Below are 13407 nucleotides of genomic sequence, written 5' to 3' on the forward strand. Positions count from 1 at the left end.
GGCCGTTGTGGTCAAAACGAGGGCCTTGTCTTGCTCTCCCGTGATGTCTCCATCGCCCCCCCCACCACCCTTTGCCTGTTGCTCCCGGGGCCAAAAACAATACGCTGTAAATTGCTCTCCGGCCTCTTCAGGTTAATGTGCCGCCCGCGAACGTGATGTGATTGGGTATCGATTGGCACCAGGCGGCTAAAATTGCCTGCCTCGTGGCCTCCGACGCCGATCGTGACAGCTTCAGTACTGGACGGGACGAGCGGGGCGGCACCGGCGCGTCGGCCCGAGGATGCGTTCGCGTCCTCGGCCTCTCCTTCCTTTTAAGAAAGCAAAGCAAAGGATTAGAGATTAAAAGAGCAGAGCGACCCCCCCCCCCCCCCCACATCTTAGCACCGCTCCACATCGAGCAAGCCAACAACCGGAACGCTTGACTGCACATTTTGCATTCATTGTGTGTAAAAAAGAAAAAAAATAGAATTCATGTAAACATCCCAAAGCGCATTTGCACACTTTTCTAATCTCTTTCAAATTGGAAAAACTGACCCAAGATGTTCTGTGCATGTGTACGTCCGCATCACTCTGAATATGAGAAACAATGACGTGGCAAATAATGAAGTTCATATCTCGAGGCATCGCTGTCGTAGGGTTTGTTCCGGCTGACCCCAACACGGATAACAAATTCTTTGCGTTTTGTCCGTCCTAATGTGCATCCGCCGGCAAAGTTGTTCTTGTGGCGCACATCTCGCGGCCTCTTAATGAGCAAGTTAACGTCGACCGGATTTTGCTGTTTTCCAGACGCCGCGCATAATTGGCCGTTGTGCTCCGGCGTTCCAGTCTTGCCGCTTTGTTCCCACGCAGAAAGAACAAAAGTGCGATTCGGGGAAGGAGGGAGGGAGGGCGGTCGCCGTACTTGATGTACGAGTGTTTTGCTTCATAGGTGAAAAGAATGATGAATGGATGAAGTCGGCGGCCGGCACGTAATCGCACCACCGTGTGCCGTGGCGCTGGGAAAAGAGGAAGGGGATACTTTGGAGAATAAAAGTCGGCCTCTTCAATCAGCACCGCTGAAAAGATTTCCTGACAATGTATCCCCGTGTTGTTTTTATGATAAGCCGCGGGCAGCGGGCAGGAGGTATGAAGTATGAGAAATCAAATCTGTTTATTTGACCGGCGGTGCGGCGCCAACGGCGTTCAACGTGACCCCGAATGCCGCCACGTCTCAATGCAAATGTTGCTACGATTCGGCTTTTTGTTTGCGCTTCAATCTTCAACCTTTTTAGCCGCAGTACGCCGGTCAAAGCAACGGAAAATGTCACTTTCGCGTAAACTTCTTCTACGCGGACGGTTCTTTTGTTTCCGCGGATTCCTTTTCCCGGCGAGACCGACCCGAATGATCCTCGACTTTTACCCTTTGCCGTCCCTGCTGAGCGAAACTTCACGTTTTGTCGCTCACGAGATGTCCTCAAGATGAATTTCAGGGACTTTTGGCTTTATTGATTTGCGTGATCGTCAGCCCCGGTGATGACTTGGACGAGGATTGGAACCAAATATGTACACGCATTCTGACACTATGATAACCTTCATCAAAAAGATTGCGGTTTGCAATTTTGAAATGTTTGAGTTAATCATAATCAAAAAAACAAACATTGAACACCCACCAGAAAACGAGTAAACGTCAAAAGAGAACGAGTAGTTTCTTTCTTAGAAAATGAATATAGCGACTTCTCTGCTTTGTGAAATATGTCAGGCATGCTTGGAAGCTCGTTAGCTCGTCCGTTGACCTATAACAGGTGACAAACTTTCATTTCAACGATGGCCATCTTGAGCTCCGCCCCTTTAGCCATGTCCCGCAAGCTTCCAAAATGGCCATTGAACATCTTTGAAGTCGATTCTCTTTCGCATATTCCAGATAATATTGGAGTATGTTTTTATTTTTTTTTTTTTTTGCCAAATGCGCCAGACTCGTCCAAGAGAGTTCTACAAAGAGGTCTCAACTATTTCACGCAAGGACGGAATTACGATTTTGGACGGAGCAGGACGCCGTGTCAGAGTTGCAGCGAAACGTTGGCAATCGATGCGAAAAAAGTTTGACGCCTCACAAACTTCATATTGAAATCCAACTGGATCAAATGGCGGAATCGTACTGCGCATGTAAAGCAGGGTGAGTACTTTTTACTTGGAAAGGTCACCAGCAATATCGTTGGAGTCTTTAGAAGTATTCATTTGACTTGGCTCGTAATGGAACCCAGCGCTCTGTCTTCAAAGTCCGACGCGATCCAAATGGGCAAATGGGCATTTCTCTTGCATGACGTGGCGCATTTACGTACCACTAACCCGACTCTTCGCCATAAAACACGACGCACTTCGTTCAGCAGGTCAGTGACGCGCTTCTCCTGCAAGTCATAATAATTCCATCAAACTCGGATAAAGTACTTCTCCCTCTCTTACCTTCAAACATAAAGCCTTGTGTTTGTTTGGTATTGTCCACACTTAGTGGTACGTGCGCTCTTCCGCGAGCCCGAATCCGTCGCAGACGCTTGGTCAACTGCGTTTTTTGGCTTTGGAAAATGAATCAAGCGGGCCCCTTGTCACCTAGCGGGATATCTTTCATCAGAACCGCTCGTTCTCCAAGACCATTTTCTTCGGAACATGAACTTTTCCAAGCGCACGCTACTGACGACCGGCGTTGCTTGTGGGACGACACGGCGGCGGGGGCCTGTCGAGACAACGCGGCGATCTGATTGGCTATTGTCGTAGGAGTGATTGACAGGCCGGAAAGGTCCATTGTCTCAATACATCAAGATTTCTCTGAAGTGTTGCAAGTCGACGTGGAATCCATCCTCTCCCAACCGGCCCGTCCCGACAGCCGACTTTCTCCGATCCCAAGCTCGCCGTTCATCTTCAGCAAAGCCAAAGACTTCAGCTCATTGGATAGAAAGAGATCATTTCGTCGAGTTGGAATGTAGCCTCAGTCGCAAGTTTGAAGGCGTGCATTTGCGTGCGTGTCGGCGTTTTCAAGTCTTTGTCGTCGCACTCGTCCTGACAGGTCGTTTGTCGTCGGCGCTCTCAATTGCCGCCGCCGTTGCTGCCTCCTTTCCTGATAAACTTATCCTGTCGTTATTTTGTCCGTCCGCGGCTTGAAGAGAAATGTCGACATTGGCCGAGTCCTCCTCGTGGCTTTTGAATTCCAGCTGCGTTTTTTTTTCTTCCATTTTTTTTTTGCCATATCGGGTTTCAAAAGCAAAGGGCAAATTCCTCCGCGCCTTTTGATGCTGCGGGCGGGCACGGGCGATGCGGACGCCGACCGGGTGCCGATGTTGCACCAAAGTATTGACGAGATCTTCAGTCTGCGACTCCCCCGGGTCCGAGCGATTTGTCGGTCTGCGTTTCAATCGTTTGGAGTGGCGTTAATTTCGGCACGCCTTCGCCTCGAATCCCTCGGCAAAACAGCGACGGCTGTGATTATTCAGCAATTCAATTCAAATGATCAATCTTAGTTATTTATCTTTTTTGCTCCCCTTCCTTCAGTGTTGTTTGCCTTCAATTAAGGGGATTACATAATCCGACCTCTGACCATTATTATTCATTGAGCGTTGTCTTAAATTGAGACATGTTCAGAGGCGAGAGAGTGAGTATATTGGTGGAAGTGTGCTGAGGACGGAGCTCCCAGGCAAAAGAGCGAGAGGAAGACCAAAGAGAAGGTTTATGGATGTGGTGAGGGAAGACATGAGGGCAGTTGGGGTGTTAAGAGAGGAAGACGCAGGAGAAGGTTCGGCTAAGATGGCAAAAGATGACACGCTGTGGCGACCCCTAACGGGACAAGCCGAAAGGAAAAGAAGAAAGAAGAAGAGCGTTGTCTTAAATTACTGAATTATTTATTGCAATTGGACTCTGATTTCACCTTTTTCCTCTTTCTTCCTTTTTCTGGGCTTTTTCCTATTTGGAATCCTACATATAATATAACATTCATGTTTGGGAGGAATCAAATCCCCAAATTAGCCACATAACAAAATACAAATTGTATGTACGGAATCTCAGCGGAAACGACCTGATCAAAACGTGCCATTGCAAAAGCGTCTAATCAACGTTTTCCGAAGCAAAATAAAAGCCGCTTGCACTCGGAAATGTTTTAATTTTATTTTATTTCATTTCAGATGGGATCCATTCAGATGCGACCATAATTTGCTCGTGTCGTCGCCCACGACGACACGAGCAATTAGAGAATAGAGGATTGTTTACATCGCAAACCGATCCAGGAATAACCCCGAATGGTGTGCTCGATCAAAATGATCTGAGAGTAATTTGAACGTTTAGAAGTTGTTGAACTTTTCTCATCAGTTTGGTAATAATGAAGCTGTCACGCGGATTTATGTCCACGCACGGCAAGGAAAGGGCAAAACGGGCAACAGGCGGCGACCGTGCGGTTTTATTTTGCCAAATGAGAATGAGTCGCTTGTACCGCAATCATTTCTGTCGGTATTCTGCCGTCGGTTGGATTCCGACGCAAACGAGCACGTGCACGCACGCAAACAAATATGTTTTAACGTCTTTGTATAGATTCCGGAGTGAAGGAGGAAGGAGCTACAATTGGTGTTGTGCAGACTTTCTTTGAATAGCAAATGACATATTTCGGGTGACTTTTTCTCCCCGCGACGCGTTCCTGTTCCGCTTCCGTGCACACTGCACGTGCATCAATGCAGAAATGATCGGAATATCTTCCTCGATGTACACGGATCGTGCCAATCTGGCTGGAGTTCATGTTTTTTTTTTTCATCCTGTATTGGTTTTTCAACATGTTGAGAGAGAGCGAGAGAGCAGACATTTTCAATTTGTGAATGCAAAATATTGCACTTGGGCTCTTTTGATGACTTGCATCTAATTTGGAATTAGCATATCCCACTGAAGTGTACTGTAATTTGTCTTTGATGATTGGTGAGGCTGTAATAGATGGGGGGGGGGGGGTTGCTTACGCTCCCCACTGCTCCATCTTTCTTTCTCTCTTTTGCTCAGTCTCTCCTTCTCTCCGTCAGTGTTTTTCTTTGCGAACTCTTTGACGATCAGAAGCGTGACGCGGCTCTCTTGTTTTACAGACCTGAAATGAAAGCGATTAGTTGCAAAAACCCAAGGCTAGATTTACTGCTGCTAATTTCTTCCTTTGTTTTTGTTTTTTTTTTTTTTTTTTATACCCCAAAATAAAGGGCAGACCCGGATCTAATCATCATAAAATTCCAAAGCGCCGGGCTTTCAAAGCTTTTTGAGAATTGTGTCGCAAAGCAGGCGCGACGCCGGAACGTCACGTCCGCTTTCAGCCCATCCGGGACGGCCCGTCGTCGGGTCGTCGTCGGTCCGTCGTCGGCCTCCCTGGCTTCCCGCAATGTTTTTCATTTTATTTTCTGCGAAAACGCATACAAACGCCAGATAATGAACGCGCAGGAGACGGAGGACTTGAGAAATGGGGCCCTTTCAATTTCATAGATTGTTTTTCCCCGGCATACGTGAGGCAAGAAGATTGCAATTATCTGCACAATTAGCTGGAATTATGGTATAGGAACGATCTCGCGTGCCGAAAACTTCCGGCGTGGAAGAAGATTGAATATAGATTGTTTTGCGTGCTAAGTGCAGATTGTTTGCTTGGTGCGGATCTCGCCTGTCGGACCCTCTGACGGTCCACATTTTGTTTGTTTGTCGGGGGGCGGGGGGACTACTGCAAAACACTCTCGGACTGCACTTGCTGTATTTCTTTGATCATCATAAAAAGTTCCACAGAGTCCGTCTTGCACAGGTGTAATGTTTGTAAAATGTTTTATACCGTGACATCAGCGTGATAACCCTGCAGAAAGTTTTTTTTTCTTTCTTTCTTTCAATTAAATAGCGTCGCAGGTTTTTCACATTTTTATACGGCGCTGTAAATTTGACTGTAAAATGTACAAAAGTACCGGCCAGAGGCGACCCGGCTCGGTGGTCTCTCGGCTTCGAGGCCATGCAGATAGTAACCCTCGAGCAAAATCCGCTGCTTGGTCCTGACGCTGTGTTATATTTATGTGGAAGGCCCGTCGCTTTGCTTTCATGAGGACGAATGAAATGCATCATCGTTTGTTTCTTTGACATCCAAGTTTGCGCACCTGCAAGTGGAAAAACTGCTGCCGTCTTTAATGTAAGAAGTCCCGGCCAAAATTTTTTGAAATTGGACGTGGGAAGGATAAATGAAAAATATACAGACCACTGGCGCCAAGTATTCAGACCCTTTTCTCAGTATCGCGGAGCCTTTTGAGGGTCATACTGCCAAGTTTGGGGATCCTCTACGATTCCTCCCGGCAGATCTGTCTGTCTGTCGACTTTCTGAGCTGCTTATCCTCACAAGGGTCCCTCCTGGAGTGCTGTAGCCAATCTCAGGAGGCAGGCGGGGCTTCACCCTCAACTGGTCGCCAGCCAATCGCAGGGCACACGGAGACACTCACAATCAAACCTCAGGCCAATTTCGACTCCCCAACGAATGTTGCATGTTTTTGGGATTTGGAAGGAAACCCGAGTGCCCGAAGTGGGAAAAACCTCACACAGGCGCAGGCGCGGGCAGCACATGCAAACTCCACACAGGCGATGCCGGGATTTGAACCCCGGTCCTCAGAACCGTCAGGCCAACGCGTCGATATCGCGAGATCCGAAGTGACCCGGATGAATCCGAATATCCGCAAGGCCGAAATATTCTTGCGCCATGAGTCCAGGGCGTATCCCGCCTCTTGTCTAAAGATAGCCTTCGTTGGGGGGGGGGGGGGGGGGTTCGGGTCGATAAACGCTATACATGGAGGGTCGCTAGAGGGAAAATTTTGTACAGTAAATGTCAACAATAAATAATGCAAAAGACCAAGGTACTTTTTTTTTTTTTTTTTTTTCTTCTTCCTGGGCCTCGGCCTTCCTCCTCTGCAAAGTTTTGTCGAAACGGGTTAAGCACGACTATCGCTACCTAAAAAAAAAGTAGCCGCGATAGCGGCCATTGGTGTGGGGGACGGGGGGTGTTGCATTTCTGACAATAATCCCCAAAACGTATGCATTGCGAGCAAACTCCAAGAGTGGAGCAGGTCCTGGTCCGACTGTCGGTCCATTTGCGTTCTCGACTTGACTTTGCTGGAGCTTTTTGGGCTACCATTGTCTCTTTCTCTTTTTCCACTTGTGCCTGCCCCATTTGCTTTGTGTGTAAGCGTAAGGGAGGGGGGGGGGGGGGGGGGGCTGGGGGTCATGAAACATAAAGCATGAGTGATGTTTCAGCAGTGTCTTGCTAAGTCTAGCTCATTTTGCTGAGAGGTTTTCGAATGAGCAAAGGCTAAATTTATGGTCTCTGCGCTGTTAAAGGATGATAAAAAGATGCCTTGTATTGTTTAAGGGTTGGCGTAAGTGTGTCTGTGATTCACTAAAGCCTGAAATAGCCCAGCAGCACCACCACTTAGGGACGCCGAGCGCCTCCGTCGGCCTCTCGGCTGTGAATCAGCGCTTACTACGCCGTTGTTACATGAATATTTAAGTGCTACATATTATGGAGTAGATGCACTTGCACTGAAGTGTACTTACCTAAACTCCTTGTTTATTTCTTCCAGAGACATCCATGCTCTCTCATACTCTGACCCCTGACCTCCTGCACATGCTTGGTAATCATTTCATTTCTTTTTAATTTGCTACATTATGATTCATTTGCCATTTTAATCACAGTCATTGCCGCTTGTTTTTTGCAACTGTTTTGGCTCGACACAATGAATTGAAGCGTTTGTTTGGGTTGCTCGCCCCCCCCCCCCTTCCAGGATTTAGCGCGCTTTTCTTCCAAAAGCCTGCATTTGTATATTTGCTTTTCTCAAAACTTATTTTTAGGTGCAGTAGTTGTCTTCTTAATAGTTGCTAGCATTCATAATCCTATGTAGAGTCAGGTCAGGATGACCAAAATTGTTTAACCCGAACAAAAAAGCCGTTTTAATTATTTTCTACAACAGGAAGAAAGATGAAGTGAGAAATAAATGCTTGGCAAATTTGACAAAAGCAATACTGTAGCTGAGAACCCAAATGCGAGTGAATCAAATATTTCCGGCATAATGTAAGTTTCAACGAGAAAAAAAAAAAAAAAAAAAAAAAAAAAAAAACGTGGGTTAAATTGGTGCAAAGTTGCGCAGAATTTGAACGGTTTAGTGGAATTGGAGGTATCGCGACTTGGCAAAAATCCCGGAGGGGCTTCTCGTGTATGTTTCTCCACGATGTGTTTGTTGTTGTTGTTTTTTGTTTATGTATGGCTCTTCATTATTATCTTGTACGCTGGTACCTCGAGATTCAAATGAGCGATTTTCCAGATCGAGCCGTCGTTTGTGAGCAAAAATTCGAGGTACGAGCCTTGCACGATGCCAAGAACCACAACTCGAAAATTTCCTTGAATGATGTCGTGTCTTTGTTTTAAAAAGACAATAATACAATTTCTCATGTGGAAAAATGAATGGCCCTTTCCATTGGCGAGACTTCCGAACGTGTTTCCCAAGGCACCCACGGCCGCCGTAATCATCTTTTGAAGTTTCGAACCCATTTCCATTTGTCCTCAAGCCACACCTGATCATTTCTTGTGATTGTTATTCTTATGATTTAGTTTGACAGATTGTACTGCAGCCCTCGTTATCGTTGCTCTCTCGTTCCCTTTTTTTTGCGGGTGGCAGGAATATTTGCCAGTCTTCAAGGAAACCAAAGCCAGGCCAGGAACACATCGTTGCGCGCTGTTCTGCGCTATCGTGTCCCTTGTGGCCATTCCCCCCCCCCCCCCCCCCCTGAAATGTAAATCTGCCCGCCACCAAACTGACCAAGCATTCTTTTCCATTTTTTTCTTTTTGTCCCCACCGTTATGAAAACAAACTCCGAGCCGGCTAGCCCGAGGAGCGTCGGGCCAGCGACGGCCATTTGCCGAAAGCGGGAGGGAGGGAGCGGATGGGTCGGGGTGGGGTCGCCGGAGAGAAGTCGCAAGGTTGCGGCGTCGAGTAGTAGACTTGCTTGTCTCAGCAGAGTAAACATCAGCCCTGGTCTGCACGCAGTAATGACTAACAGAGGAAGGCGTGCGTAGAAAGACGACCAGGCGCGTCCTACCTGGTCCCTCCAGAGCTCGCGCGGACCCTTCCCATCATCTCCCGGCCTAAACACACGAAGCGCTGCGGTTTTATTAAAGGTGCTGATGTTCGGCGTCGCTGAGAGTGCATACGGCGTCCAAGATGGATAAGCCCCCCTCGCCAGGCTTATTTGCGGCACAGCTAATGTCGAACTCCGCGACTGTTGTTTACTCGGACTCGTCGGACCCCGATGGAGAGCCGCGGAATTGCGGCACAACAACAGGAAATTATGAGTGATTGGGAGCATCTTGAGATCTGACCTGCGCTTGTTTGACTGATTTTCTTTTAATTGCTTGCCGTCTCTCACTTGACACCGTCACAGCGTTGCGCCGGAGGTGAGGCGGATGAAACGCTTCGAGATTGCCGTGACGGCGATAAGGAACGTTTGCGAACGGGACCGTAATCAAGCGGGGGCCATCGCGTCGCAGTCCTCGCGTTAATGAACAAATAGAATGATTTAGAATTGTTCCGCACCACGCACGGCCATTGCTAACGTGGCAGAAACATTTTTCGTCGGCGTCTTCCGTTCTCGTATTCGCCTGAACATCCGACACGGATCGGACAAATGAATCGATTTTTTTTTTTGTTTTTTTCTTAAATTGTCAGCAATCCTCACGTGTTTTCCATTTAAATGAACAGTTAGACGCGGGAGGACGTATCCTCGCTTACCTGTACGGCCACAGGTGCAACTGTTTCAGCTACTCTCAATTCGGAGTACTACTCGCAGATCTGCACGCGATGAATGGAATACCCGGTCCAAACGAAACTTGATTGGAGCCCAATTTTGTCAGAAGTATTTGTTATTCGGCGACTTAACAAATGTAGCTGCTAGAATCGGGTGTGTTTCCAACAAATCCCCATCAAGATGCGGCGGAAGATGATACCAAAATCAAATCCTCGACGCGCGCGTGTCAAGTTTGCGAGCCAAGAGCGGGATTCATTATCGCGCCGTCGCACCAGAGACTTGACAAGGCTGAGAGGCCGGCGGGCGGGCGGGGAGGGAATTTGCATGGCGGGCAGAGGCTGACGCCGGGACCCTGCGAGGACAAGTGTTTGCTATGCCTGTGACGTGCGAGACGGCAGGAGCAGAAGATTATTGTTAGCATTCTGAGAAAAGATCATGAATTACAATGATTGTCAAAAGCAGCAGTAGAGAGAAGACTCTCCGGAGCCCGCGTTGCTTTGGGCTCAAACGATTCTGGCGTCCTGTGATAATAAGGAGAGACCACTATGTGGCTTAAATGCGTCATCCGTGCTGGAGTCGCTGTAAGAACATAAAAGCAAAATGAAAAATTCCTCCTGAAGAGGCTTTGCAATATTTGTCCAGGCGAAGCTTTTCAACGAGCAAGACATGAAAGAAAATGCTGCAGTCGCCGTATTCTGTCGTGCTTTTTGCCGTGACCTCGCGAAGGATCCGATTCAAAACCGCCTCAAAGAGGTTTTGCAACATCGCGGCGATCGCACTTATTGGCCCTCGCGTTTTGTTGGACCTCCCTGCCGTATTTCTCGGCTTGATTCGGTGTCGGGCACATTTGGGCTCCGGATCCCGCAAAAGGTCGCAGAGGGAGGCGTAACGCGGGTCCCCGAGCGCCGCCGTGTTACGGCAACAATTTGCCGGCGAGCCCCGCGCAGGACTTTTCTCTCCTTTACGTGTTGCTAAATTAAAAAGGCTGTCTCGGAGGATTGGCCCATTTTATGGTTGGCTATGAGAAGCATTAGGATTAATAGACCTCCCCTAATATGCCTCGCACCGGCGGTCCCCGAACACCCTGATCAGGTGAGGTCCAGTGAAGCAAAGATCATTTATAAGCGCTTCATTATTTTACCCTCACAATCCTCCTCTGTCTGCCATTGATTTAATAAATACTGATGTATGCCTTTGCTGAAGGGAAGTGCCATTTTTCGTCTCCCACATTTTCTTTCTTTATCGCTCTTATCATTGCTCGGACGTCCGCAGCGGCGCGAAGCCTCCGCTCTGCCGTGCGCCGCGGCTGCCTCCGAACGGTCCGTTTTTTTATTTGTTTATTTTTATTTATTTCTCTCTCCCCCCGTCCCCCACCCGCCGCCATTTTTCGTGCCTTTCTTCCGACGGTTGTTCTTTTTTTATCTCTGGGCCTGCCGATGTAGCCTCCTGTTGAGAAAAGTTACGCCAAAGTGTGCTGATTAGCCGTGAAAGAAGCTCCAATAATATCCAATCTATCAGTGATGATTAATGTCTGCTTGATGGAGCCATAAAGCGAATGCGCGTTGGTTGCCATTTTGTATTCCCAGCGGCAGACGCGCCAATAAGCACATTCAAGTCAGGAGAAGGAAAAGTCACCGTTATTAAGATTTTTCTTGCTGTACCATAAAATCTTATTTTTTCTTTTCTGACGGTTCCTCTTGTGCAGGGTTAAAAAAAAAAAAAAACAGTTTTGCAGTCTGCTTGGGTGTGTACGGCGGGCGCATCAAATCTAGATGAAATGGAATGATCAATTTGCTCTGCATTAATCCCGCCTCCCAAGATTCATTCGATTGATTTTTTTGTTCAGCTTCCTTGATAACAAGAATCGTTTAAAGGTCACATTTTGATGTCTGTCAAAAAGAAAACATTCTTAATGCTCTGAGAGCGGCCTTTGGGGCTCACGCTTGTCAGAACACACAGAGCCGATATCCTAAAAACGGGTCGAATAGCTGCAAAAGTGGACACCTCTCTCTTTTTTTTTTCCCCCTCATTCCGCGCGATATAATTAGAGATTACAGTTTCCCTTCAAGGTAATAATTATGATACATGCCCAAATTAGCTCCATCCGAGCATACATTTTTAATTCATCAGAGAACGGCAGACTTTGGAAGACCCAGTGGAGTTTCTGAAAATAGCCCGACGGTGTGCTGTCCTGACGGACATGCAAAAATATTGCTAATGAGAATTTGGGGCATATGTTGAGCGCCGGCTGCCTTTTGCTCTCGTGCACCAGTCGCTTGCGTCTCTTTCATCCCACACATCACACAAATCAGGCTCTCGCTTTCGGGATGCCACTCGGCTTCCTTGGCGTCGCTCGTAATGTCGGCGGGAGGGTGCCCACGTTGGTGGGGGGGAGGGGGGGGGGGTCACGTAGGGGAACAATAACCGCACTGACCTTTACTCGCTCCCGGTTCTCGCGATGTAGAACAAAGCGGAACGGGGGTGGGGGTCGAATCGCTCGTCGAAGTCGTCACATTTTGCTTCGTGTATTTGTTTGAAAGCTAACATTTATTGGGAGGGGAAGCGGGTAAATGTCATCGTACATGTGGGTTGCTTATTGTCACACCCAAAAAGAGATTAAAGTGGGGGGAAGGGAGGGGAGGGGGGGGGGTTACGGCGTTAAAACTGCTAAACTGGATTTGGAGTGAGTCTCAAACATTGCCACTCACAATTACCTAAAATTATAAAATCCCGGAGTTGCCATTGTCACAGAGAACGTTGCCCATCTTCGACAAAATAGCAACAATCGGCCGGTCCACGCGCCGACGTTGACCACGGCTGCAACATTATGGAAATGGAATCTTGAATTCATTTTTTTAAATGACTGTACAATCAATTCCAAATCAAAAAGCGTTAATACAATTAGCTGTCAAGCAGAAATGTATCGAATATTCCGCTCGAGTTCTGAATCCTCTCGGGTGCCGGATTTCCCTCCGCCTCCAAACTCCAACTTTTGTCACCGTTATTCGTCCAATTTCTTCTTTGGATGCTTCTGCACAGCTGTCGGCCAACGAGGGACACTCGTTTTTATTCCGGAGGTGAATATTCCTCAATGTTTCCGCAAAGCTCGAAGGAAACTGGTCAGCGCGAGGCTTTGACTGTGTCCACCAGTGCACAGAACAGAAGTGACGGTTCTGTTTCTCATTTGTTGTTTTGAAAGTCACAATGAATTTTTTAAAAATTAGCGAGCGAGAATGAATGTTTTTCACTCGTCATTTTCTAAAGTTACTGCTGTCAGGTCACACTTGACAGTTTTACCAAGTATGTCAAAAAGTGTGGGGAGGGGGTGAAAAAGGTCAACCTTCCCTTTATTCACAGTTACTTTCTTCTTATTATTTTTTTTTTTGGGGGGGGGGGGGGATTTGTCCCGTTGGGGGTGGCCACGGCGCGTCATCTTATCTCCCGCATCTTCTTGTCTGCCACCAACTGCCCTCCCGTCGTCCCTCACGACGTCCATCAACCTTCTCTTCGGTCTTCCTGTCGCCCCCCTCTCACCCCCCCCCCCCGCAGCTTCTTACCGTTACTTTTATTCTGTGTAAAAAGTTGCATTCTGCTCTTTGTCCCCAAAGC

The 13407-nt window shown here is 47.7% G+C and overlaps 1 protein-coding gene across 11 annotated transcripts in view; it reads left to right on the plus strand.

Moving 5' to 3' along the window:
- LOC133515207 (uncharacterized) overlaps positions 1-13407 on the plus strand; it is a 101313-nt gene that overhangs the window by 45548 nt on the left and 42358 nt on the right. For 7 of the 11 annotated variants that reach the window (XR_009798987.1, XR_009798986.1, XR_009798989.1 and 4 more), the window contains one exon: positions 7581-7631. The exons of the other annotated variants lie outside the window; for them this stretch is intronic. Coding sequence is in view for 4 of the 7 variants with exons in the window: in XM_061847496.1 (XP_061703480.1) it covers positions 7581-7631 (51 nt within the window). In the remaining 3 variants the exon portion in view is untranslated. The remainder of the gene's footprint in view (positions 1-7580; positions 7632-13407) is intronic. 11 annotated transcript variants of the gene reach the window in all.

The sequence above is a fragment of the Syngnathoides biaculeatus genome, chromosome 2 (genome assembly GCF_019802595.1).
Source record: "Syngnathoides biaculeatus isolate LvHL_M chromosome 2, ASM1980259v1, whole genome shotgun sequence".
NCBI lineage: Eukaryota > Metazoa > Chordata > Actinopteri > Syngnathiformes > Syngnathidae > Syngnathoides > Syngnathoides biaculeatus.